General features: G+C 37.2%; 1 protein-coding gene across 1 annotated transcript in view; it reads left to right on the top strand.

Moving 5' to 3' along the window:
• The window catches only part of ERICH3 (glutamate rich 3), a 91114-nt gene that overhangs the window by 46753 nt on the left and 16529 nt on the right, over nucleotides 1-27832 (top strand). Inside the window, 4 exon segments of the mRNA XM_065886272.1 lie at nucleotides 1817-2003; nucleotides 7271-7572; nucleotides 12534-12764; nucleotides 21934-22392. Of these exon segments, the coding sequence (XP_065742344.1) occupies nucleotides 1817-2003; nucleotides 7271-7572; nucleotides 12534-12764; nucleotides 21934-22392 (1179 nt within the window).

Genomic DNA, 27832 nt, shown 5'->3' with positions numbered 1-27832 from the left:
GTCGCTGAGCCTGCGCGTCCGGAGCCTGTGCTCCGCAACAGGAGAGGCCACAGCAGTGAGAGGCCCGCGTACCGCAAAAAAAAAAAAAAAAAAAAAAAAAAGTCCATATATAAAGACAAGTGGATTTTAATATCTATTGTATCTTAGTTTCTCCAGAAACTAACTTGCCAATGTTCTCTTTCCTATTTTGTTTAATTTCACATCACAAACACTAAGGTATAAATGATGGAATTACCTTTTTAATAAGTCTATTCTTTAGTATAAGTTGCATCTGATTTAGATTTTTTAGGGGCATAGTATGGTATATACAAAGTATTTCTAGATGACTATGAAAGAATGAGTTAAAATAATGATTCACTAATTATTTATTGGAGGCTTCCTGTGCCATTGTCCTGGGATCTGGGGAAATGAAATTTAAACTCTCATGGATTTCACAAACATGCAGGGCAGCAAACATCTAGATCAAGGTTCTCAAAGTGTGGTCCCTGGACCAGCAGCATAAAGCATCACCTGGCAACTTGATAAAAATGCAAATTCTTGTGCCCTGTGGAATCAGAAACTCTGGGATGAGGCCCAGAAATCTATGTTTTCATAAGCTTTTCAGATGATTCTGATGTACACTAAAACTTGAGAACCACTGGTGTAGCCATATTTTAATAATAAGTGTAACAATAGGAAATATTGCAAAAGAGAGGCAAAAGTTATCAAGCCTATTATTGGTAGAAGTGGAAGAGTCCAGGGAGGCTTATTGTAGGAAGTAACGTTAGAAGTGTCATGAGAAGCAGGTTTCTGAGTCACTCTATAACATAGAGTTTCTCAGAATCGGGTTTTGGGATGTATAGGGTGAGACTTCTTCAAAAAGCATTATAGAGACTTGAAATGATTAAAAATTGTTAATTGCAAGCAGTGGTTCTTTTTTTTTTTTGCTGTACGCGGGCCTCTCACTGCTGTGGCCTCTCCCGTTGCGGAGCACGGGCTCTGCACGCGCAGGCTCAGCGACCATGGCTCACGGGCCCAGCCGCTCCGTGTCATGTGGGATCTTCCCGGACCGGGGCACGAACCTGTGTCCCCTGCATCGGCAGGCGGACTCTCAACCACTGCGCCACCAAGGAAATCCAAGCAGTGGTTCTTAATTTATTGGTGAGACTTTTGGGTGGGTTAGGGATCAAGAAGGGGTCTCAAATCAAGGCAGAACTGAGAATGGATTGAAGATGGAATAATTCTGCCTCATCCATACATGTATCAGGATGTTTCAAGTCACAACTAAAGACAAAAATTTATTTAAAAGCATTACTGAGTAAAAAAATAGTCATATAAAAGCATTACTGAACTCACAGCAGCCTTTTGTTATGTATTTTATTGCTAGATAACATAGCAAGATAGAGGCGTGGAATCTAGAGAGATGTTTGGATTCAAACATTAACTCTTCCACTTATTGTATGATTTTGGCTGAATTACTGAGCTCTAAACCTAAATTTCTACATTATGGAAACTAATGATAGTAATATTTCCACTTCATATGGTTGTTGAGAAATAACACACCCAAGGTAATTAGGCGTAATGCCTGGCCATATTAAATACTCATATAATTTTAGGTTTTATTATTTTATTACAAGTCAAAGAGTTTTATAATGCCTTGGAGTATTTATTATATATATAAGTAATAGAGTGTGTTTTTGTGGTTAAAAAATTGTCCTCAAGTTAAAAAGGAGATCTAGAAAGTAATATTGCACTTAAATAACAGAAAAATGTGATTTAAAACATGTTAGTTCAAAGTCAGTTGCTTTCACTAATGTATTTCCTTTTTAAATTCCAGAGACCTTTCAGTTTATTTCCAAAAGGCACCATGGTTTCCCCTTCAGTCTCACCTTTTTCCTGAACGGGATACAGGTGGACAGGTTAAGCTCCTGCTGTGAATATAAGCATCGAAAAGGTTCCAGACTTGGAGGCAAACGAAGCTACTTTGGGTTTGTGTGTGTCGAGAGGTCATCTCCTTGCTACAAGTATGGAAACAAATGTCCTCTGGTAGAGGGCAAGTTTTGCTACATTTTTCTTTGTATGCTTTTACTGATGTATTTCTCAGCACAATTTGTTAAGAATCATATCAATGTAGATGAGCCTAAAATATCTAAGTTAAAGGTTGTTTATCACAATCCTGTGTGTTGTATTTAAAATTATAAGATATAAAGTAGATTTTCAGATTTATTATATAGTGGGCATAAAAGCTGGTGGTGTTTCAAATTCTGTTTCTTTTCTACCTCTTCCTTTCCTCATGACGCTTTAAGTTCTGTCTCTAAAGGGAAAGAGAGGCTTTCCCCCTCCTTCATTCCTCATAGTAATTTATTTTGAGTTGAGATCCAGAGCATGTTTCAAGCATCCGGCTTATATAATTGCATGTTATAGGTTTTGCGTAATAGAGGTGTGCCTGCATTATCGTGTAGCCCCATGATCACTCTCATACCCCTAATTTCAATCTCGGACATAAAAAAATACATGATAAAAGGTCAGTTTTGACTATTATTCATCAGTTTTCATATTGGACATTCTGTTTGTAGTCAGGAGATCTTCTTGCAGGCTTTACTTAATTTTTTTCCTGAAAGTACTCATGGAGAATTGACTCTGTGCCAAGCTAGAACATGGCAGTGAACCAACCAAAGAACCTGACCCATAGAGCGCCTTCTGACAGGGGAAGTGAAAATAATATACCAATAAACCCATGCCAATATACCAATAATACAACAACCAATTAATGTATATTAGATGGTAATAAGCATGATGAACACAAAGCAGGGTAAGGGAGATATAAGGAATGAGGGGGGACAAGTGTCAGAAGGCAGTATTATTTTATGTAGGATGGTCAGTAAAGGCCTCTCTGATGTCTTTTGAGCAGAAACCAGAAAAAAATGTCTCCTTTTTCAAATAGGTTTTCAGGTAGAGGAAAAGCATATACCAAGGGTGTGAGACAGGATTACGCTTGGTGTATGTAAATTAGTGTGATCAGAGCAAAAGTGAGAAAGGGACAGTGATAGAAGATGTCACTGTCCGAGAGACAGTGGAGTCAAGTCACGTAGAGTCCTATGATCATTGCAAAGACTTTGACTTTTATTCTGAGAGGGATGGGAAGCCTCTCAGGTAGGTTTAGAGCAATGGCCTGTCATGATCTGATAGTAGCTCCTATGGGAAAACTAAAATAGGGAGGGTGTGGGGAAGGGTGGAAACTACTTTAATCTAGAGGAGAGAGAGTGGTAGGAAGAGTTACAAGTGATTAGGTTCTAGACGTATTTTGAAGGTAGGGTTTACAGGATTTATTGATGGATTGGATTCAGGGCATGAGAAAAAGAGCAGAGTCAGAGATGATTGAAAAGTTTTTAACCTGAACAACTGGAAAGATGCCTAGTTAACATGGGGAAGACTATGAAAGGTGCAGCTTTGGGAGTGGAAGGAGGGGATTTTGGTTTTGGACACACTGAGTTGGAGACGTCTATGAGATATGCGAGTAGAAATGTTGAGTAGGTGGTTGGATCTGTGAATCTGGGGTCTGGTGAGAGGTCCAGGCTGGAGATATATAAACTTGAGAATTGTTTACATATGGATGGCATTTAGAGTCATAAGATGGGATGAGACTGCTTAAGAATGGAATGCAGTAAGAGAAGATGCCTGAGTAATAAGCTCTGGTCACTTTAGTTCAAAGGTGAGGAAGATAAAGAGGAACCAGGAAAAACCTAGGAAGGAAGGCCAGTGATTAGACAGAGAACCCAGAGAAAGCAATGTCCTGGAAATGAACAAAATGTTTCAAGAATAAGGCATAATCAACTGGGTTGTAGGTGTGGTTAGGTGAAGCAAAATGAAAATTCGGGATTGAGCATGATTATTTGGTCATGTGTTGGTTATTGCTGATCTCGGCACAAGTTGCTATTGTGGAGTGGTAGGAATGCAGGCTTGTTTGGAGTGGGTTTAAGAAACAATTGGAGAAGAGCTAAAGCCAGAGATGATGGATAGCTCTTATTAAAGAGTTTTGCTCTAAAAGATGGAAACTGGGTGGCAGCCAGGAGGGAGGATGTAGGGACCCAAGGGGGCTTAGTATATTTTAAGATGGGAGATATTATGATATGGTTATAAGCTGATAGATAGGGTTGATACCCTAGGGGGAACAAAAACACATTGATCAGGCATGACATAGAGAGAGAAATTGCTGGGACAAAGTGCTTGAGTAGACTAGAGGAGATGGGATATAGGGCTCAAATAGAGGTGTTAGCCTTAGATGAGAGGAAGCATTCTTCTGTAGTAACAGGAAGAAAGATGGCATGTAGGGCAGAGAGAGATGCAAGTTGGTGGCTGTGTTGGGATCAACTGGAAGTTCTCTGCTGATTATTTCTATTTTCCAGTCAAAGAGTGATTGGAGCCTTAACCTCAGCTGATTATGAAGCTAAGAAAAAATTGAAAACCAGTGTCTTATGAGAACTGTGCATTTTAGTTGAGGGTAATAGAACTTACTCTTAAACATCACAACCATTTTGTTATTATTATTTGAAAACTTCAAAGAAAGAAGCTAGAGAGAACCAAGCGAAATCATATAAAGAATTGTACAGAAGCTAGTTAAGTGTTGAAAGGAGAGTAGATGTCATCCATCAGATTTTGGCACTGATTATTAAACCTCGATAGAAAGTGTTTAGGACCAAACATTTTATAGCTTGGATTTATACAGCAGTTCCCAAAGAGTGCAATGTGTTCACACATGGATGATTGTATACAAACTCATTAGCTTTCCTGGGAGTTAAACAAATGACTTGCCCACAAATGACTTGTCCACATATATGGAGAACACATATTTGACTTGGAACAGAAAAGCAACCTCAGGTAGGTCCTAAATATACCTAGGCATTCCTGATACATTGCCCTAGACCATTCACTGTCCCACTTGCTAGATGACTCTTTCACACCTCTTCTCTCACTTAAGGAGGAAGGATTTAGAAATTTTTGGAGTTACCTGTTTAAGGTCCTTAGAAAACAAGAAAAGCTTAGCAGTGTTCACTTCCAAAGTATGGAGGTTCCACACTTGTATCCATCCCTCAATCATGGGAACTCTTTGAAGAGTCGTGGTAGTTACTTTCAGTTGCTAAAGTGAAACACAGGAAAAAGAATTGCGTAACCAAGAGAATGCAGATTGCTTTGAGCTTTAATAATGAGAATCAACACCTCATATTATACTCAGAAGTCAAATAGGTAGTCAGTGAGGAGGAGAGCACAGATGTTATCCACTTTGTTTGCCTAATTCCCTTAAGCAGATGGGCAATAAAAAGTCTGTGCATGCAGTAGGGAGGCATCAAAGCCTTTACACAGTCACAACATGAACTAAAAGTAACAGCATATCAGAGGCTCCAAATCAATGTATTTGGTGTTACCATTGATAAGGGAAGAATAGCTTGAACAGAAGGAATGCTAGTAATCATAATCTCTGAAGATTCATGACACCTTTATTCCAAGGAAAGCAGTGTGCTACGTATATCATCATTATAGTCAAGAAATAATTTATCATGCTTAATATGGCTGAGGTAAGTATGTTCTGATTATCCCATTTTTCACAGCCTGATAGTTACTTTGAGTGCATATCCTTTTAGCTTTATTTTATGGGGAGATAGTGAAAGGATAAGTGATATAACTAAGTTCTCATATTTACTTGTTGGGAGAATGAGTTAAGATCAATTCCTATGCTATTGCTAGTCTAGGGATGGCTGAAATTCAGTGATATCTTCAGTTTAAGAAATTGCCATTGGACTTGATTCACATAGAGGCAATTTTCAGATTTTACATATTGTTTCTATTCTTCCTGGACTGGAAAGTCTTGACTGCATTCTGACCTCACTCTAATTGACCCAGTTCCCCAACAGTTGTGTGACATGGAGAGAAGGGAATGTGTGAAGTTCTAGAGGAGGAGTGGGGAGACTGGTAGCTGCCAGGCACCTCTTTCAGGTCAGGGATTGTCTCCAGGCCTTGGTGAAAACTTCTCCACATTCTGTTAGTCTTTGTGAGGAGACTGTGAGCACTTGCCCTGGTGGTAAGCCCAGCAGTGTAACATTTGTCTGTGTAACTAGTCATCTGAGAAGGCTATACCTGTAATCTAATCATATGGGTGTACGTCAGTGGGAGGTGATGGGAGTCTAACAGTCCTGAGCTGAAAGCCAGCTTTATCACTAACCTGCTGGGTGAACTTGGGCAAGTCATGGAATCCTTGAAGCCTCAGTTTCCTCATTTGTAAAGTGATGACGATAGTTCTTAAGTTATTGGTCTGTAGGGGAATATAACATATAAGACCACGTATATAAAGTACCCAGTAAAGAGGTTGGCACAGAAGGAGTGCTGGATGCTCTTATTGTCATCATAGTCATCATTTTTATTAATGTATGTATTACAGTTATTGGAATTCCTATTTTGATATTAACTTGAGAGATAGGATAAAAGCTAGAGAAGAATTTATTAATGTTACTTTTGTTATAACTGATTTTTTAAAATATTTTTTAATGTCTTAAAACATTCAGATCATTTGCTGGCTCACCAGATTTGACCTAGAATGACTTTATGACCTCTATAGATTATTGCCATTTTCCAAAACAAAAGCTTATTGCCAGGAAAAGTCACCAAAAGATTGTGGTACAGGTTTCAAAAGGCCATTCTAAAAGCAATAATGGCAGTTCTGTTAAAATGAGCATTCAGGCTCCTGAAGTGTTTATTTAAAGGGCACAAAAATATTTAACTGATTGTGTTTCTTAAAAATTCAATCATAATTATTTAGAGTCAATTTTGTATGGAAGTCTTTTTGTTGTTGTCTTGTTGGAATAATAAATTATCAAAGACAGAATGACATCTTTCTTCTGATAATTTTTATCTCAGCTTCCTTTTATTGATAAACCTGAATGTTCTTTTATCACATAATTCTAATATGAGGACTTAAGTTACCTATCTATCTCTGTTATAAGGTCAAATATATACTTTAAGGCGCAAAGTTTAGTTTGAGACTATAATTCATTGTTGTTAAGTTGCTTTCTTTTCTTGTGTAATTACTGTGGGTAAAACTATTAAGAATTGTTGTGTTTACAAGATGTTGGTATTAATAAGGAGAAAGTAGTTTATTTTAATTAACTCTGTGTACTATGATAAATATGTGTCTTGTAACATTTCTTACTGGAATAAGAGAAGTGATTTAAAGATCTTTGCAGTTCCATTGTGCTATATATAAAGGTTAATCAACACTTTATGTTAATATTTTTCCTAGGTGCATTATTGCAATGGGCCTTGACAAAAAAACAACTTCACCAAAACCTAGGAAAGAAAAGAGTATTGAGAGAAGAGAGGGATTGATGAAGGGTGAGGGGAAACTGAGGAAGGATAGAGAGTACCTGATACCAAGAAGGAGAGAGATGAAGGGGAGCAAAACCTCAGCTTCAGCCATTTTTTCAGCTCAAGAACTACATACAGGGATCGGCGAAGTGAGAACTGCTGTTGAAGAAATGGAACGTAAAGAAAAGCCAGGACAAGAAGTCTGGGAAGATGACCAAGAAAACATATTTAAATATGGTAATGAGTAGCACTGGGTTCTTTTGCTGTTGCCTGGTGTGGTCGTTTTGTTTAAGACTTTACAATGTGATTATAAAAATTTGCAAAAATATCCATTAAATGTTGTTACTCAGTTTCGATCTTCAGGCAACTGTGTTGCAGGTGAGGAATCCCTGACCACCTTCTCAACCGTTTTGCAAGGAGTTCTGTGTGGCCTGTCTTAGAGGAGGGCAGCCTAACTCCAGGGGGTTGGAGGTGCTTGGAGGGGAAGGCGGGAAAGGAGAGTTTGCGTCTGCGTGAGCCAGAGGCTCTGTTCACTTATGCAGGGAGAGACCATTTCACCAAACAGAATTTTGCCTGTTTTTTTCAGTATTTGATGTACTTGCTTTGGTGAAACTGATGCTTTGGCATCAGGTAGGAACAACCTATATGATTATATAGTGATAGAGTATTCTATAACTGAAAACATTTGATGTAGGCCTGGGGTCCTGGAGCTTGTGCGCATTTCTTGTTTTCTTGTTCTTCCCTTCCCTCCCCTCCTATCCCTTCCCCTCCCTTCCCCTCACTCTCCTCTCCTTCCTCTTCATCTTCTTCCTCTTCTTCCTTCTCCTCTGCCTCTTTCTCCTCGTTTCTTTCCCCCCTCTAACTGCATACACACACACACACACATATATATATATATCTCCTTACCTTATATATATATACATACCCTCACCTTTTGATGTAGTAGATATTATTACTCTCTCCATTTTAAGAAAATGAGGCTCAGACATACAGAGAGAAAGTAGCAGAACTAAGTTTCATACTGTAGGAAAGGAAAAACTTTTCCCTCTACCCATCTTAGGTTCATTAACTGTATCCTTGTAAATGAAACTGACAAAAGAGATTAAAAAGGGAAAACAAGCAAAAGTTTATTAGCAGGTGCATCGTGCATATGTATGGGAGCACTCAGCTGAGTAACTCAAAGGGGGGGTTAGAACTTGGGCTTATATGGCATCTTAATAAAAGAAAAATACATTTTTTCAAGAAGTGACAAGGCAAAGGAAAAGGACATTGAGCTTCCAGGGGCAACAAATTGTGGGAAGGCAAATATTATGTGGAAACTAATGGTAGATAAGGGCTAGTTCTAGTGAAGTTTGTTATGTTGATTCCTCTGGTGCCATCTCTGGGCTGCTAAGGATCAGAGTTGTCTCCTATGATTAGCTTTTGTCCTTGCTGGGAGAGAGGGGAGGGGAGATACCTTCAAATATATATGTCCTGCTTTTAGGGAAATGGGGGGAGGGCAGAGAACTTCTCTTCTATTTACTACTTCTCAATTGCCTTCAGCTCAAAATAAACCTTATGCCCAAGTGGCATAGTTTGGGGTGGCATACTCTGCTACCCTTTAATACTCAGGCTTGTCTAATTCCAAAGCCCAAACTTTCAAACACTGTACGTATAACCTCCTCTGCTGTACAAGCTATCCTTGATGTTACCTGGTTGTGGGTGATATGTCCAAAGAATCAGAAAAGGGGAGCTGCCTGAGTGTCCCTCTTGCACCCAGGAGACAAAGCCTGGATTAGAGGAGCGCTAGCCATTGGCTGGGATGAGTGTGGAAGGGCTGGTATCAGGAAAGGGGCATCTCCTAGGTCTCTTCTTCCCCACCTTCTCTAGTTGCCGCCCAACAGTTTCAGAAATCCAAGAAAATAATTACAGAGTTGTTACAGCATTGGACTTTATATCTGTTTATTACTGAAATAATGTGACTATCTAAAAAAGATTTCACTCCTAACACTTTGACCCAGCTTACCTCTCTCCATGATCCTTTCTAGTCTTTATTCTTATCTTAAACTGAAAATTTTACAATATCTGTAGATAACAATAGCAACAGCAGAGCAATTAACAAATGGGATGTGTTTTCGTGTTTTAACTTTCACAACATACAGGTATGTTTATTTAGGCCATGTTCAATTTCTGTATTTTTTTTTCTTAAACCAACATGGCCCGTGCTATGAGTAGCATACTTTATGACTATTAAACAGCTTTTCCCAAGTTCTTCCTTCTGTGTTGGCTCCTTAATGGACTTTAAATGCCCATTTCCATTTAAGGAAAGAAGAAACAGCGGAGCAAGGCTTCAGCTCTCTGTAGAACAGCCGCTGATGGTTCAGGGCAGCAAGAAGCCTGTGAGGAGGTCAGCGAGGGAGAGCTGCGGAGGGATTGATGTTGACCTCGCGTTGACTTGCTTCCTCATTAGTGGGGATGGTAAACAACAAGCTAATTACCTTCTCTGGAAGAAGAAAGATGAGATGGGGAAACAGAAGAAATTATGAAAAGGGATACAGAAAGCATGCCACTAGTTTATTCATATTGAAAACATGAGTAGATGAGACAAAGGAGGTGTGCTTTGAGCTGTGATGCTAATGCAGTGTTCCTGGTTAATAGAAGGCTAATATTTAAATGTGATGCTAGAACAAAGCCAGGGCAGCCTTGAATTTCGTGTTTTGAGAGAAAACACTGAAGCTCCTGCCAAATAGGATTCAGGGATTGTTCTTGTGGTTCACTACATGGTCCTTCAGTTTTATGGTCTGCTTCAATAATATAACTGCGATTGTGTCCTAATTGTGGACACTTGTACGACTCTGATTTTAATCAGGTGCCTCCATTAAAGTGTGTTGCTGTCGATAAAGCACATATTGTGTGTGATTTCTCCTATTCTATGACCAACTCTCTCCACCCCCAATCAGTCATGATTACTACTAATCTCTAACATTTATTAGGAGCCTACTGTCCTTGGCACTATACTAAGCATATTTTAGGGATTATTGCTTTTAATAGTCCCCATAGCGTTGTGAGGCAGGTACCACCCATATCATAGGTGAAGAAACTGAAGCTTAAAGATGTTGAGCAAATTGACAGGTCACACAGCTGTGCTTTAACTGGTACTTGGACACATGACAGCCTGACTCCAGAACCCTATATTTCACCACGCTGTAATATTGTTGATGGACTTGCAGCAATTTACTCATGTACTGTCTGGCCCCTGCTTATCTTGTGACCAGCAGCAAATATCTCTTGTTTCTAATGTGTTTTTCTCTGTGTGTGAATTCTGTGGCTAACTTCAACCACTCCTAGGAAGTCTTCCACAATCTCCAAATGACTTTCCATCCTTGTTTGACTCTATTCCACTTATTTGACACTATTTCACATAATTAATCATGAGTCCTATATAAAAATCTACAGCAACTGAGCCCAATAGTGTTAAAACGAACATTACTGAGGGTCATGTATAAAAACTCTTCTAACATGAGTACAGTATTTCTTGGGTACCTACGTCTTATTTCCTCAACAAAAATTGGAGATTCTTTGATGGGCAGGGGTTGTGTTACTGTAATGTCTTTTATCTTGCAATTTTAGCCTCTTCCAAATAGAAGGGTCTCAATAGAGTTATTGATTGACAGCTGACTAAACCAAGTGAGAAGCTATCCCATTACTTGGCCTGAAATATTTGAATCAAAATATTTGTTTTTATTAGTATGTCCTGTTTCCATTATGCAATATAAACTAATTTCTTCAACTTCTTGCTTATTTTATAATTTTGTTCTACTGATTCACATTTCTCTTTCTCCATATTAAATCTCTTTCATGAAAACTTTCTCGTGGTGAGTTCTCTTTGTTTGCCTTTTTTCATTACAGTTTCTGATCTCACTTTTCTTCTCACATCGCCCTCATCCCTTCTCTGCATTAACAGAGCTTTCTTCATATGCACAGGGCATGCATTTCTAAATTAAGTTTCCTTCATTGTGGCAGAGTAGACAGCTCTCAAGTAATTACCCGACAGGCCCCCACTGCTGGAGAAGAAGCCAGACTATCTAATAACTAAAACACACAAAATAGGGAAAACTTTATTTTTCCTGTAATTTTTATTTTAAAAGATAATTGTTTATTTGCTTAATTGGTTCTGCATGAAATCCTTTTGCTCTCTATCCTTGGCATGTTGTCACTTCAAGATTTTTAGTTTTTGGTGGAAGAAAAAGGGGAACAATTAAATATGAAAGGTGAAAAATTATAACCACAAGGGACAGATGGCGTTTATCTGATGTGACAGTTTCCTTTTTCTGCTACAGATGTGTTACACTTCTGAAGAAATGAAGCAAATTCATGACTGTGACAGGAATATCCTATTTTATAAGAATTTTTATCCTTGGAATGTAATTATTTTATTGATTGTAGGGATGAATAATGCATATGATTTCAGTTCTGGCCCAGATACAGAATCCTTCATAATGCCTTTTCTTGATGTCCATTTGGTTCTCTCAAAGAATGTGCTATTCACAGTGTTACTTCTCAGGGCCTTTGGACTTGATTAATTGAATATTTTCCACTTCACTATTCATTAACTTGATATCCAAATATTTTGAACATTCTTCCTATAAAATATGGCCTCACTGGGTCTCCAAATTAACTTTCATTATTATAATCCTGTTCTCTTCATTTTAAATTTATTTCTAATTTATTGTTTTCTATCAAGTTCTTCTCTTGTCCATTTTGGTTATTGTAGATGATGATGTCCATTTGTAAATGAGCTTTTTTTTTTTTTGCGGTACGCGGGCCTCTCACTGTTGTGGCCTCTCCCGTTGTGGAGCACAGGCTTCGGACGCGCAGGATCAGCGGCCATGGCTCATGGGCCCAGCCGCTCCGCGGCATGTGGGATCTTCCCAGACCGGGGCGCGAACCTGTGTCCCCTGCATCGGCAGGCAGACTCTCAACCACTGCACCACCAGGGAAGTCCCTGGAGTTTCATTTCTTTACTGCTCTTGTATATGTAACTGATTGCAATCTTTGATCATTTGCTATTAGTTTTCCATGTTCACTAACTGTGAAAAAGAAGTGAAGAAAGGCCCAGAGAGGGGAGGATAATGGAGTCAAAGTTCTCATTAAAATGAAATGGGTTAAGTATTAGGGATTCTATTTTCATTCTCATAGTGGAACTTTTCTTTTCTCAGAATATGAAGAAGATTTCGAAGCAGATGAGGAGAAACAAGATGAGAAAGCTAATGAAGGACAGGCTGATGATCCATTGAATGGAATGCCAAAGTCACCCTCAGATGATGAAAAAGATCTTTTAGACGCTGAAAAGGAGAGTGAAACCTCGTGGAAGGCATCAGATGCTGATGACAGTGTGAAAGATGAGGTTGATGGATGCTCTGAGAGTGAATTGGAAGAGGATAAACATGGCAAGTTGATTAGCTTATCATTTGACATAGGCTGTTTAGCAAGTATACTCACTACTTTTCTTTTCCTTATGTTTAATGAGATAATCTTTTTTAAAAGACTGTTCGGAACCTGGTTCCCTAACCGAGGATGCTGATCAACCCCTCTTCCATAGATATCCAAATTATGGAGTCATTCTTCCATCCTTTCTCTTTCTTTAGTTTGCTGGGATTTTTCAGCAGGGTGTCACGTGAAGCTTGTAGTGACACATCTTCTGTTTATGTAGAAAGTTATTACCTTTTTTTCATCTCAAACTATCTCCTCTTATATACACACACATATACACCATTTTTGTGGCTTTGGAAAAATGAAAAGTAGCTCCCATTCAATTAAGGGAAAAGTTGAAAATTCCTCCCTTATGTTCATGTTTTTTTCTTAACTTACCTGGAATGCAGATGCTGGCATATTAGTTTATGGAAGGATTATTGCTCTTGGCAAAGCTTACCCCTTATAATTTTCAAATCTAAAATGACTCTGAATGTTCACAGGGAAAATACAGAGCTTTTCAGGTAGATAAAGAAACCCTCATTATCTGAGGCATATCTTAAATATTTAAGACCTTTTTAAACACCTTAAATTACCAAAATAATGTCCAAAGAAGGAAAACATTTCTGGATTTGTCCCATGAAAGTGTTTGGCCAAGGCTATGTGGGTCTTAGTAAATAAAATATCTTCCCTGGTACATTCTGGGCATTTATCAGTGATAATAATAACCCTGTCTTATATTTAAGTGTGTGTATGTCTTTGTAGTTTGCTTTAGACTAGAGAATGAGGTAACATTATGATGACTTTTTGAATTGCTGTCAATTTTCCTCATTCTTTTCACCTCTCAAATTTTTTTCTGTATAAGGTCTCAAAATTTTGAAGTCAAGGAATACATAGGGATTATACAAAATAAGAGTAAATTAAGTAATAAAGTAATCACAAGAACAAATATTTAGTTTGTAGTTCTATTCTGTTCAAGAATGAATTCAAGCAAACCTATTCTAAAATTTCATGCAGACATATACAAGACAATAAAATAAAGAACAGAAATTATTTAGCGTAAGAAAGAAGATAATTTTACTAGGAACTGCACATGAGACCGTGACTATGCTTGAACTAAAAATTTAATCCTGAACTTCCTGACAGAGTGAAGAGTGAAGCACAATGTGAAAAATTAGAGTGACTTTAACTTGCAATATATTTGAAAACAAGTTTTGCTGCCATTTTATTATAGTTGAAAGAACTACTCTATATTAATGATCTAGCATTGAAAAATTTTTGTAAAATCTTAAATTAGGCCTTTAATTTCTCAATAGTTACATTTTATGTTTCTCGGCATGCCGAAACATAGCTTTTTCCCCTCATTTTGAATATGAATATGGGATTTAAGTTTATATTCCTATATGACATAGAAAAAGTTTAAGAATTCTATGGAAAAGTGATGTCACCTGAATCAAATTTTAAAGAAACTATACAAGTGACTTGGACCTGGAAAAAGATTGAAAGTGTGTTTGCATATAAATATAACCGGTTCAGAACAAAGAAGGACTCAGTTTTTAATTTCTCCAATAATGGTGGTGAATTATCAAGTACTGATTTCACAAAGGGTCAGTACATTATTTCAATATATGGTAATCTGGGGATTATTTTTGTACTGCATAATCAACTTGTTTTCTTGGGATCAAATGGATTTTTTTCCAAGATAGAGTAATTTTTTCTGTTTAAGCAGACAAGGATGCAGGCAGTACTTGAATCTTACATCAAGGGAAGGCTTTAATCATTTAGACCTGTAATTATTGAATAACTGATAGTGATGGATCAACATTAACACTGAATACTACTTGCATTTAAATAACTGGAATCTTATGTTTAAAAAGGTATCCTATAGGTACTGTTCATTAAGACTATTTTGTGCTAAGTGCTGTGCTAAATATTTTACATGAATTATCTGATTTACTTCAAACAACCTTAAAAAAAAGCAGGTACTTTTAATCTCCATTTCACTAGTAAAGAAACGTGGAAATGATGAGACTGAGTAACTCACACAGCCAGAAACGGGTGGAGCCAAGATGCAAAATTCAGAGCCTGGATTTTGGAAAAAAACAATATAACATTTCTCCAAATCAGCCAATATCCACTTATCTAAAATTAAAGCAAGTCCCCCCAATAAAAGGATTTTGTTTCCTTAAGAATGTACATTTTAGAGGCATTTACCCTGAACTCTTCATCTTATCCTATTTTTTAGCCTCTGTTTTTTTGTTTTACTTTTAAACGGAGGAAATTAAAATGGACATTTTCTAATTTTACCAAAATTTACCTCTCTCCTTCCTGGATGGACTCCCCCAATCCACTTCCAGTCCTTTTGCTTGTTTCCAATTCATCCCTTTCCTCTTCCATGAGACTCTCCTACTTCGGCAGCCTTCACTGAGCTCTTTATTTTATGAAACTCTATCGTTCAGCAGTTGATTTTTCACTCATTGTTTCATGTGTGTTAAATTTTGCCTCTCAAGCTAATTTAATAACACACAAATTAATTATACTACAAAAGCTAGGACTGTATGTTGTCCTTGTTATTCCTCACAGAGATAATTTCCTAAAGATATTTTGTGAATATTAAGCAGTTACTTGATAAACACCAAGAATACTAAAACACTTTTGTTAGTGCCATGATATCTAGTTACATTTATACTATATGATTATTACTGGAATTTTATTAAAAACGTTGTATAGAGTTAGCTGCATTATGGAGATATAGAACATATAATATTTTAAATAGATGTGTAATGAAAGCTATCAGAACATATAAAATCTAGTCCACGATGTTGGGAAATTTAAGAGCTAACTGCTCTTAAATTAAATTGGCTAACTATTTTATTCTGTTTTTTCAATAACGATGTTATTAAATAATCCTTTTTAAGAGCTCCTTTGCATCCTCGGTATTTACATTAAAACTCTGCCATTATTCTGAAGTAAAATTTCATTGCTTACTACTGTTTCTTTCCTCCACCACCAGGCTCCTTTATTTTCCATCCCTTTATTTTGATAACCTGACCCTGCGTTATTCAAAAACATGCTTTGTAGCATGAGGAGTATCAGAATTAGATATTTCATCCAGCAAACAAGAAATGCGCATTAAAAATGATAATGACATGATAGATTCCTTGGAACAATCTATTGAAAAGCCAGACAACACTTCATCTTCAAAAGTGTAAGAGGCACATTGTGACCACTGAATCCTAGACACTGGTACATCCTTTTTATTGACATGATTAAGAATCTTGCTGTTAGTGTTTGGATGTGTTTCATTTGAACCTGCCTGCACCTGTTCCCAGAGGGCAAACAATTGCCCAGGCTGTCACTCTTGTGACAAGTCGGCCCCATTTAAACTGCCAGTGAGCAATTGCATCGGCCCGCCTTGATGAATACACTGTGCTGAGCAGCCTGCAAATGATGGAGTGCCAGGGACTGCGTGCCCACTAAGAGAGGACCCTGCTTTAGGAATGATGTGTGAGACTTCCCATCGTTTAAAAAGAATGACAGATTCCTTTTCTCTGTGTTTGTGTTGGCAACCCCAGGAGCTAATTCACCAGTTGAAAATATATTGTCATAGATGAATGTTATAAAGTTGAGGGGAAAAGTGTCATGTTGCTGAGAATAGACTTTTAGGGACAGTTTGGATGATAGTACCTATGAGTAAGAGGTAAAGACTAAGTAGCTCCTTATGAGAAAGAGAACGGGGGGAAGGGGAGAGAGAGAGACAGAGAGAGAGAGACAGAGAGAGAGAGAATCTGTTCCCAGAATACAAAGAAAAGAACATATGAATTAAAGTGAAATTTTTTTCTAGTAAGAAAGATAGTATTTTACTTGTGCTATTTTTCAGTCTGTTGAATAAGTAGGCCTTAAAGACTTTGAAAATCTCAGAATCACAAAAATATTCTGTTTACTTGATTTACTGACTTCCAGTATCTCACTCTTCCTTTCTGGGCCTGACTATGGGCTTGAAGGGATGCATATGAGGGAAGCCTGCTCCTTCTGTGTTGAAATTGTACATGCTATGAGACCACGCTCTGTGGACTTCATAGTGTCACTTGACTCCTCCTCGGACCAGAGAGGGTTAGGGGAAGATTGTAGGCAGCTTTTGGCTAGAATCTATGTCTGTGATGTTTTGCATGATTAGTCACATTTTAATTTTTCTTAATTGTAAGCATTCCTCAATTCATCTTCACTTTTGGATTGTTGAAGTAGGAAGTCATGGCTTTCAGGTGAATACTTAAATGCAGCATCATCTTTCAGTTCACATAAAGTACTTTTCTATGAGGTATTTCTCTACAGTTTTGAATCTGCCCTGTACATAGTGATGGCACTACTGAGGCACTCAATAAAATCTTGTGAAATGCATGACTGGTTGACTAGATTAATGGACAAATGTAAAAAGATTTAAGCAGCAAAATGTGATACACGATTTGACTATATTCTCAGTATTTTAAGTATTTAGAAAATCCAGTTAAAGGTAAATAAGGAGGAACTTTTAAGCTTTCTTCTTCTCCTGCATTTACTTTCGAGATATATATACAAAGTAATGTGTATATTTGTCTCATTGCTAAATTGATAATGAATTACCAGTATGAGGACATATGTTCTCCCTTACACCAAATAACTAGTTACTGTTCATGGATGAAATTCAGTGATTTCTGCTTCTATTGTCATTAAGCATACACTCATTTGATGATATTTATTGAGTACAAAACACTTGTCTAATCAGGTATTATTGTACATGAAAATATTCACCAAACCACAGTATCTAATATAAATATGAACAGATTTTGGTGAACTCATGAGTATAATCTACAACTGTTAATATAAGGAATAGTAGGACATAAAAATTCATATGTCAAGGCTAATTTGAAGAAAATAGGTGTGACACTTATGCAGATTTTTCTGTGAAAACTTGGACCAAGTAATTGGCAAAGAGACATAATTTGTGTTAGAACTCAGAACAGTATTGGGTCCACTGGGTTGAGATACATGGTGTGTTATTGGAGTGATCTAAATTTTTAACTGAATTTTCATATTTGAGTTTGTGAACTTAAATCGAGGTGTCTCTATGGGCTTCAAGCTAGTAAGCTAAAAACAAAGTAGTTAAAATCAGGACATTAGTGGAGGAAATAATGAATTTAAACTGTAGTAAAACAATGCATCATGCTAGTGGGTGAAGGAATGGTTGAAAACTGAGGTCAGGACTTGTCACTGGTTCAAAACAAACTACATAGCTATGGATCACAATAAGAGTATAACAGCTTCTGAGAGAGCTACCCATGGTCACTGTTAAGAGAATGAACAAATACCTTAATAAATATGTGTAGTTGATTTATTGTACTCATGCCAAAGGAAGCAATGTCTGTCTAGAGTGTGTAATCTCCATGGAAGCAGGGACCTGGCCTGCTTTTTACTCCATTGTGTCCTCAATACCAGAACATTGCCTGAAACATAGGATGTGCTCAGTGTGCATTTAGTGAATGAATGAATCTCTGTAAGTGGCTAGGAAGATGGAGGACAACTCAGGACCTCAGTTACAGAGAGAGAGCAGAGTTCATCCTGAATTTGCTGGACTGGTGCTGACTATGGATGTGTGTGTGTGTGGTTGGTACCTTTGGTCAGGTATATATCAAATTGACTAGGCAGGCAGTGCAAACAGTGGAGATTACTGACACATATATAGTAGAATATGTAAAACTATTTTTCCATCTGTCATCTGTAGTGGTAACAGTGGAAATCTAGCTAAGAGAAGCAATAGTGGGTTCATGACAGTGGGTGCCCTCTGTTTGAAGGCCTTTGGGCAGGTAGAGTGGTCTTGGTTTTAATACGATGGGTCATTGCAAAAGAAGTATTTTACAAAAATTGCTCCTTTATAGCTAATGGACATTGGGTATTATTTAACTTCCGTGGGCCTTACTTTCTAGATCTAGAAAAAGAAGATAACTAACTACTCCATGGGATTAAATGAGATGTTTGTAAAGTGCTTACCTCAGTGCTTGGTACAGAGTAGGTGCATAATCATGATCAGGTTTTATTTTTTTCCTCAATAAATGGTAACTGTGACTACTATGCTTAATGTGATATACAGGGTGAAATCACAAGAAAGAAATTTATTAGAATATACTTATCATGTATGATATCAGAGAGAGAAGAAGACTGAAAATCATAAAGCAATGATTATTTGATTTGGTGAGATTAATTTTTATCATGTAATTTCTGCAATGATTTATGGAGAGCAATAATTGGAATTGATTCCCATTTTACAGCAAAGAAAACAGAGCCTTAGAGAAGTTAAGTAGCATAACCAAAGTCAAAGCTAACGAGTAGCTTAGTCATGATTGGAACACCTAAGTTTGTCTTACAGAAAAACATAGTATTTTCTCTCAAGTTCATGTTGCATGAAATAGTAGTGACAGAAAAGAAGGAATAGTTATCAGTGAACAGTTATGATGACATGAAAAGAGAAAACAGTGAAGGATTGGGGACTGATTGAATGTGGAAAGAGAAAAGTCAGAGATCCTGCTTAGGGTGTAGAACCATGGCACCAAACACACTGGCTTTGGCCAAGGACTCAGGCAGTGGGTGCAGATCAGGTCCCTACCACGAAGACCAAGGGCAGATTCTTAGCATCAGTACCTGGAGGGAGCACTGGAGAGATAAATGGAATTTGGTAGGAGGCAGAGCTGTTTCCTAACATGCCTCCAAGACAACTTTTTCCCTCCTAATGAAAAAAAAATTACAATTTATATATCGACCCTAAAATTCCTTTATATAAAATGTTCCTTTATATAAAAGTTTTCACATAAAAACTTTATTTCTAAGAGAATAAATAAAATTAGTGTTGAAAATCCCATTCCATGGCCCTAAAGCATTTTGAGCTTTTTTGTAGGCACAGCCTGGCCCCAGTGTCTGTATGAAAATGAGAGTGAGAAATGAGAGTGAAATGAAATTATACAGGGAGGTTAGAGAGAAATTTGAAAACTGAAATGAGTTTCTATGGGAGGTCAGGTAGCCTTGCCACTCAGCAGCCATTCATTCACCTGATCTTTCTTAAGGACTGACTCAAAATTGAACCAGAGCATGTTTCAGCCTTTAAAATAAAATAATGCAATTAACAGAAGCTGCTAAAGAAAGAGGAGCACTCTTCTTTTAAATTATGTGAACAACTCTCAGAGCCAAAAGTGAGAGTCCTGGTGTCAACATTCAGATGGTAGATACGGATATTTTTGGACGTGCAGAGCCATTATAACATTGTATCCTAGCTAATTGTGCAATTAATGAAAACCACTGATCAAACAAACCACTAGCACATTGGGAGTTGTTTTTCTTTCTTAAAAAACAAATGTGAAATGCTTAAGAGAGGGGGAAATCATAGTCCCTGAAATTTCGGAACTAGTACAAATAAGATAGAGAACGACTGTCCTTGATCTGTACGTTCCCCACCGAGAGACAGCACATCCAGATCTTATACAATGGAGATAAAGAATGAGTGGCTGAAGTATGTGATTCCTTTGAGAAACAGTGGTCATCTGGTGCCTGCCAAGATAGTTGGAAGATAAGAACAAATGGAATTGTACTTAAGGGGTTCTGTTGCTTAAAGGCTTTTTGGAGTTTATTTTTTACTGCTGTGTAGAATCTCTCACATCTTTGTGGGAACTCAGTATGTCTCAGTGACTATACTTAAAATGCTAAGCCCTGTCATGGAGAGCCATTGGGGCTAGAGGGAAGAGGATAAGAGTAAAGACAGGTATTTCTTCCCTTAAACTCTGCCTCAGCTGCTACAGCCATCTGGGTAGCTGACAAGCAGAAAAAAACATAAACAGAAAAAAGAATCAGGAGCACACAGAGAAGAGCAAACAAGAAATCTAAGCAGCTTGTAAGTATGGGCTATTTCATTTGAAAAATATATTCTATAAAAAAATTATAAACACAGGTCTATTTGGTTAAAAAAAATGAAAGGCAAGTTTGTATTTTTCTGGCCCAAGGCAGTGCATCTTCCTTACAGAGTCAGTGTGTGTGTGTTACTTTCTTGGAGATTTTAAAAAGTTTTTGTGGATAATAAATACGAAACCATTTTTGGCTCTGGTAAGTTTCCAGACTGCATGTCTGTAGCATCACATCAATGTACTGCATAGATATCCTAGAATCTCTTTTGCCGATTCTGTAGGTCCATCTCCAGCTTCTGCATCCTCTGTCTTCTTCAGAGGACAGCCCTGGGCTACTGGGTTTGCTTCACCCTCAGGCACAAAGAGCAAGGGAGTGCCAAGAGTTCATGTTCCCCCCAGGGTGGCCTGTAGCTATGTCTGACTGGAGCAGAGTATGGAAGCCCAGCTCCTTCCTCAAGGGAAGAAAAATTCTAATATAATTTAGACTTCAGAGGTTCCCATGGGATCAGGCTGAGGCTGAGATGTTGCTTGAAATAGCTCTCTTGATTGACTTCTTCCCTGCCCTGCCCTGCTTTACCCACACCCAGAAGAATTTCTCTTGGAGCATATTTTTAATACATCACTGGAACATGAGTCCTCATCTCAGCGTCTGCTTCTGGGGAACCCATAAAAAAGACCAGATCTCACACACACGCACACACATGAACACAGACACACGCACACAAGCATTATCTCAAAGTATTAAGTATCTAGGTATTATGCAAATGCATAGATATTCTTACCATACCGAGCTACCAGGGTGTACCAGTATGGCGGGTGTTACAGTAGATAAAAATTTAAACTTTATGCACAGAGAATACTGTGGATACATCCAAGATGATAATGAGATAAGTGCTCTTGCTGAACAAGTGAAAGATTATTCAATTTCTTCTATAACAAAATAGATACTAACAAAGGTTTTCCAGTGAAATGGCTTTCAACAAATAAACAAATACAACTGGTTTTCAGTTAAATACGACTTCGTATTGAAAATTGTATAGACTCACAGATTACATAGGTCTTTCTTTATCATGACGATTATGTGGACTATATGGGGAAAGGGTATCAAATCTACTAAATTATATTAAAAATTTTAGTATGATTAATTACTAGTATAATTCCCGCAATTATTATTATTAAATTTCCCTTTATGGACAAGCAATGATGTCATTTTTAATTTTTGTAGATATAAGAACTGCTTCATCAACCTCATCCAAAAGTCACCCATATTCTAGTTGCAGTGAGGATGAATCTGCACTGGGGGACAGGGAAGCCCACGCTGAAAACAGTCCAAATGAAAGTGTCCAAAGTCCATCTTCCCAGGAGTTGAGTGAAAATGATGAGCCAGGAAAAACCCACCTTCCACTTGAGAATTCTCTAGAAATCGAAATTGAAGACCAAGAAATAATAAAAGTAGATGTGGAGACCAAGCCTCTGCCAATAGAGGAAAACTTGGAGAATGTTCTTGAAGAAGAAGCCGAGAAAGGAACCCGAGTGATTGCAGAGGGCTTATCTGAGAAGTCCAGGGAACATGTTTCCAAGGAAGACAAGGAAAAGAGTAAGAGTAACCTTTGGGAAGGAAGCGCTGCTAAGGTGAAGGACAAAAAGGCAGGTCCCCGTAGGATGGATAAAGGTGGTAAGTATGGCCATTGAGTTGACCTGCCATTGTCTCTATGCATGGAAGCTGATCTTGGTCATTGCACTCTGCCAAAGCTTGGGAAATACTATTGTGATAATGCCAGAGGGATTCAATTTTTTCCTATTTCTCTCTGTGTCACATGATCATACATGTATTTTCAGCTTGTTGTTTTCCTTTATTGCATTTAAAAAATTACTTGATAATTCTTAAGTAACCTGTTTCCTATTTTCTGTAAATTCCTTCCTATGACAGTTCTATCTCAAGAATCAAATAAAACACAATACATGTCTGAAGGCAAGGGTATGTGTAGCTTTTTAGAAGTTATTTAGTATTAGCAATGCTATTTGTTCTTATCCAAATATGCATTTATATGTATATGTAGCTAACATTGATAGGTGCTTGCTATGTGCCAGTGCTAAACACTTACATATATTAACTCGTCTAATCCTCACAACAGCCCAATATCCCCATGAGTTAGGTTCTATTATCATTATCTCCTTTTTACAGATGACAAAACTGTGGTTTGTAGAGGTTAAGCAAGATGTCAAGCATCATACAGCTAATAAGAAGCATTCCTAGGATTTGAATTCAGGGAGAGTGGTGCCAGTTTCTAAAGGTTTCCAATTTTCTCTGTGCAATAGGAATTTATAGTTAAATAAAAATTTCATAGAAAACGCCAAACTGCACTTTAAGTTCTCTGAAACTGAGTAACTTTCTGATCCAGGGGTTTCTTGGGTGTGTTAGACAGTTCCATTTGACACAGAAAGTCTTGAAGCATGTCCTAGGATGATCAGGCCCCAGTACCTTACACACATGGAAGGTCTGATACTTTTCTCAACTTTAGGAGGACAGTTAAAGGATTGAGTTGTGTCCTGTGGATGGCTGGTTGTGCCTGCAGCTATTTGGCTCTCACATAGTACGCTGTGCCCTATAACTTGTATCTCGGGCCTTTCCCTAATCTCTCCCATCTGTCTACCCTGCCAACATGGTGGGAATTCTTTTTGACTCCAAGGTAAAATTTGTTGTCACATTTTAATAGTACTAAAATTCATCTGGGTTTGAAAACTTATGAATGCTTTTAATGTCTATAACATTTATTTTAGAAACTTAAAAGCTGTTATTAAACCACTGGTGCCTACAGCTAAGAATTGAGGATGTTGAATAGTTATCTTTCCATTCAGTCATTATCATTAACCTTCTACTATGCACTGTGGTCAATAAGAAATGTGTAAGAGAGGGTTCCTTCCATAAAATGTTAAGAGGAAGGCTTGCCACGCCAATAACTGGACAAGGTCAGTAGTCACATGTAAAACCAGAGAAGGTACAAATGTTACTGGGCTTCAAAGGAGGAGAAGATTCATTTGATGAAGTCACCTTGAAAGTTTTCATGAAGGACGTATTTGAGGAAGGCTTTAAATGTTAGATAAGATTTTGAAGGTGGAATGGAGGAGGATAAAGCATGCCGAACAGCAGGAAGTAGCAAGGGCTATAACCCTGGAATACGTTAAACAAAAACTCTAGAATGAGCAGTTTGACAAACTTCAGCCCACAAGCCAAATCTGGCCTACCACCTTTTCTTTTTGTATTGCCTGTGAGTGAAGAATGTTTTTTTCTCTTTTCTTTTCTTTCATTTTTAAAAGGTTGGAAAAAATCAAAAGAAGAAGAATATGTGATATGTGAAAATTATATTAAATTCACATTTCAGTGCCAGAAAATAAAGTTTTATTGGACTAGAGTCATGCTTATTTATTTACATATTCTTAGTGGCTGCTTTTGCTCTACAAGGGCAGAGTTAAGTAGTTGCAACAGAGACCCTATGGCCCACGAAGCCCTAAGGATTCACTGTTTGGCCCTTTACAGAAAAAGGTTGCCAACCTCTGCCTTAGAATTATAACATTAAGACCCCCAACATTTTCAAAATGATTTTGCCATATGTGAGTAAAGATTCTTATTAACATACACTTGAAGCCCTTTTATAAAATAATTCAAATTTTTGATCTTGGATTTTATCATTCAATTCTGGTACATGTAATGTATAATCTAGAAAATTTGTACAATTTGGTAAACTGCTGACCAAAAAGGTACGGATGTTAAAGTTCAGTAGCAACATTGACATTATTACTAGTATTTCTTTTATTTCCACTTCAGAAAACTAGATTGTTTACCTGGATTTATGGAAGTAGACAACTTTTTGTAAAATAAGATGCACATGATATAGGTTGAAATTAGGGGATAGATAGAATAATAGAAGTATTCGACTAGGATCATATCACTTGGAAGAGAGCGAGGTTTTTTTGTGGTACTCGGGCCTCTCACTGTTGTGGCCTCTCCTGTTGCGGAGCACAGGCTCCGGACGTGCAGGCCCAGTGGCCATGGCTCATGGGCCTAGCCGCTCCGCGGCACGTGGGATCTTCCCGGACCGGGGCACGAACCCATGTCCCCTGCATCGGCAGGCGGACTCTCAACCACTGCGCCACCAGGGAAGCCCGAGAGTGGGTTTTTTTCCCCCCCTCTGGATTTGTGAAATGAAGAGTATATAGGTTTATTATTTTTCTCAACTATTATGGGAAACTTGTGTTCTTGACTTGATGACATCTATAATTTTAAAACATTTTGTTATTATCTTTTCATTGAGGTGAGTTCAACACTAGATGGCAACGTTTATGATTATTTATCTCTCTTATGCTCTAATATACGTACCAAACCTCTTTATCAGTGTTTATTTTTCATTAACAGCTTATGAAATAACATTTAGAAAATAGAGAAAAGAGGGCTTAAAATTATCTATAGATTTATCACACACAAAAATCACCTATAACATATGGTCAGTCTTTTTATTTCTAAAGTTAGAGTTTACAAGTTATGTTTTCATATTTCCATAAAATGTTATATTTTGCTTTTTATTCTTAACCTTATACCATAAGTATTTTTATGTTATTATGTAATCTTCATGAATATGTTTAATGTCTGTATTATTCCATTCTGTGGTTTGTTCATAATTTAAACATTTCCCTATTTTTCCTATTTTTCCTACTACTAGTAGTACTGTAGTATCTTATTACCTACGATAATTTGAAATTAATAATTATTTTCTTAGGCTAGGTTCCAAGAAGTTTACTTTTTGGATCAAACGTAATAGACATTTTAAGGTTTTTGAAAAAAATTTTTTTCTTAGAAATGATTGGTTGAAAAGTTTATACAATACAGAACAGATGAGAATAAGATGAAAGCTAAAGGCTTCCTTCCCTGGCCTTTATTCTTTTTCCTGAGAGATAGATAACTGTGGAAAAGTTTTTTTGTGTGCATGATTCCAGAGAATTTTCTCTATATACACACATATATAAGTGCATTCATATATTATATATATACAGACCTTATTTTTATATACAGATGGAAACATGATACATTTTTGTTTTACAACTTGCTTTTTTCACTTAACACTGTATCCTGAATATCTTTTTATATCAGCACATATAACTGTACTTTTATTCTTATTTACTGTGTATGTTATGCCATTGTATGGCCTTAGTATCATAACTTTGCAACTTTTCTTAAAAATATGTTGCCTTCTGTGTAAGAACTGGTAGATTTGTTCTATGGTCCATCTTCCACAAAAGAACAAAATTTCTGGATTACAGAGGCCCAGAGACAGAGTGAATAAAGTACAGTGGAAAATAAGATATTAATAAGCAAAATAAAACAAAGATCATGTAAAATATTCAGAACGATGTAGAAGGATTATGGTATCAAAATCTAAGGATTAGTAGATTATGACAGCTGGGTGCTAATGTTTTTAAAATAAACTCAAGGAAATGATGCAATAAATTTGTAAATATTTAGAATAATAGACTAAAGGAAGTGACAGATATTCTCAAAAGCCTTTATATTCCTAAGAAAATTTCAGATAAACTAAACCAGGTCTTGAAAGTATCGTGAGTTATATTGATATTGATGCCAAGCAAAGAGGTTATGGTGGTTCCTCCTCCTTAACTGAGCCTTCAGTTAGGTGGCTGAGGGAGAGAGGGATAGAATCAAAGTTATATGCTTGAAATGAAGGTCATTTAGGTCACAGCTTATATGAGTTAGATCAGAAGGCTGGTGAAGATTGAAACGTGTGTATTTTATTTAGCTCCCTGATTAGAACCTTAGATTGCAGTGAAATGAGGACTGAGATAATGTGTAAAAGATTCTATCTCAGTTTGTATAGCACTGAATTAATCAATTTCAACTAGACCTAGAATAAAAATTGTGATTATGTTAAGAATAAGTCTATGGGCTAAAAAAATGATGTACAATGAATGATGTTTTGTTGAGTCTAAGTTAATACAACTTAATCTGAATTGTTTTCACTTAAGATCATAGCAATGAATAAATTTGTAAAGTACTATAGTCAATGCCTTCTTACCTTTCAGGCTGATAACATAAAACGATAACTTCCTTCTATTTTATAATATGTCACACTTAATTGGGCTTTGTCCAGTCCACCAACAAATCAGGTGAATTTATATAAAAGATGTGTCATATGCAGTGAAGTGAGTAAGGTAAAAGATTATAATTGCTAGCTACAATGAGGTAGTGCCCTTGAGAGTTAATTCAGTATTATAGGGCATAGTGTTATTTTCGTGTGTTTATTTTTCTCTGTTATTTTTAGTTTAAGCTGTCTTAATGCATTGTGACACATGGTGTTCTAATGATGGAACAATTCATGTGGATTTGTGAAATTAATATAATTTATACATTATGAATATAAATAATATATTAAGAATAAAGTATCATATAGTATAAAGTAAAATGTATGTAGAAGTAGACATTTTATACTTTTACATATGAATCAGCGGAAGTCATGGTGCTTGGCCAGGTAATATAGACCTAAAAACTGTTAGGACTAAAGTAAAATGCAATTTTATCATCCCATAGGCAGGATAGAATGGTCTCGATGAAAGAACAAGAAAATCACGTGTTATGAGTTGCAGTCTAAATACAATTTCTGAATGAATTGTGAAAGCATATAGCTGTTTGTTTCAATAGATTTCTTCTGAAATACTTGTTAGGTATCTGCTTTATGCCACACTGTTCCTGGTGTGAACATAACGAAGTCCTTCCCTATATGGGAGCTTATATTCGAGGAGGAGATGTGCCTAACAAGTGAAAGATAAACATGTAATGGGGCATCTGGGCTAAGTGCTAGCAGAAAAGAAAGTCAAGGTAAGGACATAGAGTGATGGTTTGAGGAAGGGGTAGTATTTTTTAGGGCTGTCCTCTCTCAGTGAGGGACATTTGAGCAAAGACCAGAATGAGGTGCCAGGGTGAGCCACTCTGTCATGTGAAGAAGGAGCACAGGAAGCAGAAGGCCCAGCAAATGCACAGAGTCTAAACTGGGAGCATCGTTGTTGAGTGAAGAATTTGGAAGGAGGTCAGTGTGACAGGAGCAGAATGGACAAGGCAG

Source organism: Phocoena phocoena, chromosome 1 (assembly GCF_963924675.1).
Source record: "Phocoena phocoena chromosome 1, mPhoPho1.1, whole genome shotgun sequence".
Taxonomy (NCBI): domain Eukaryota; kingdom Metazoa; phylum Chordata; class Mammalia; order Artiodactyla; family Phocoenidae; genus Phocoena; species Phocoena phocoena.
This window is presented reverse-complemented; position numbering and strand designations above follow the sequence as displayed.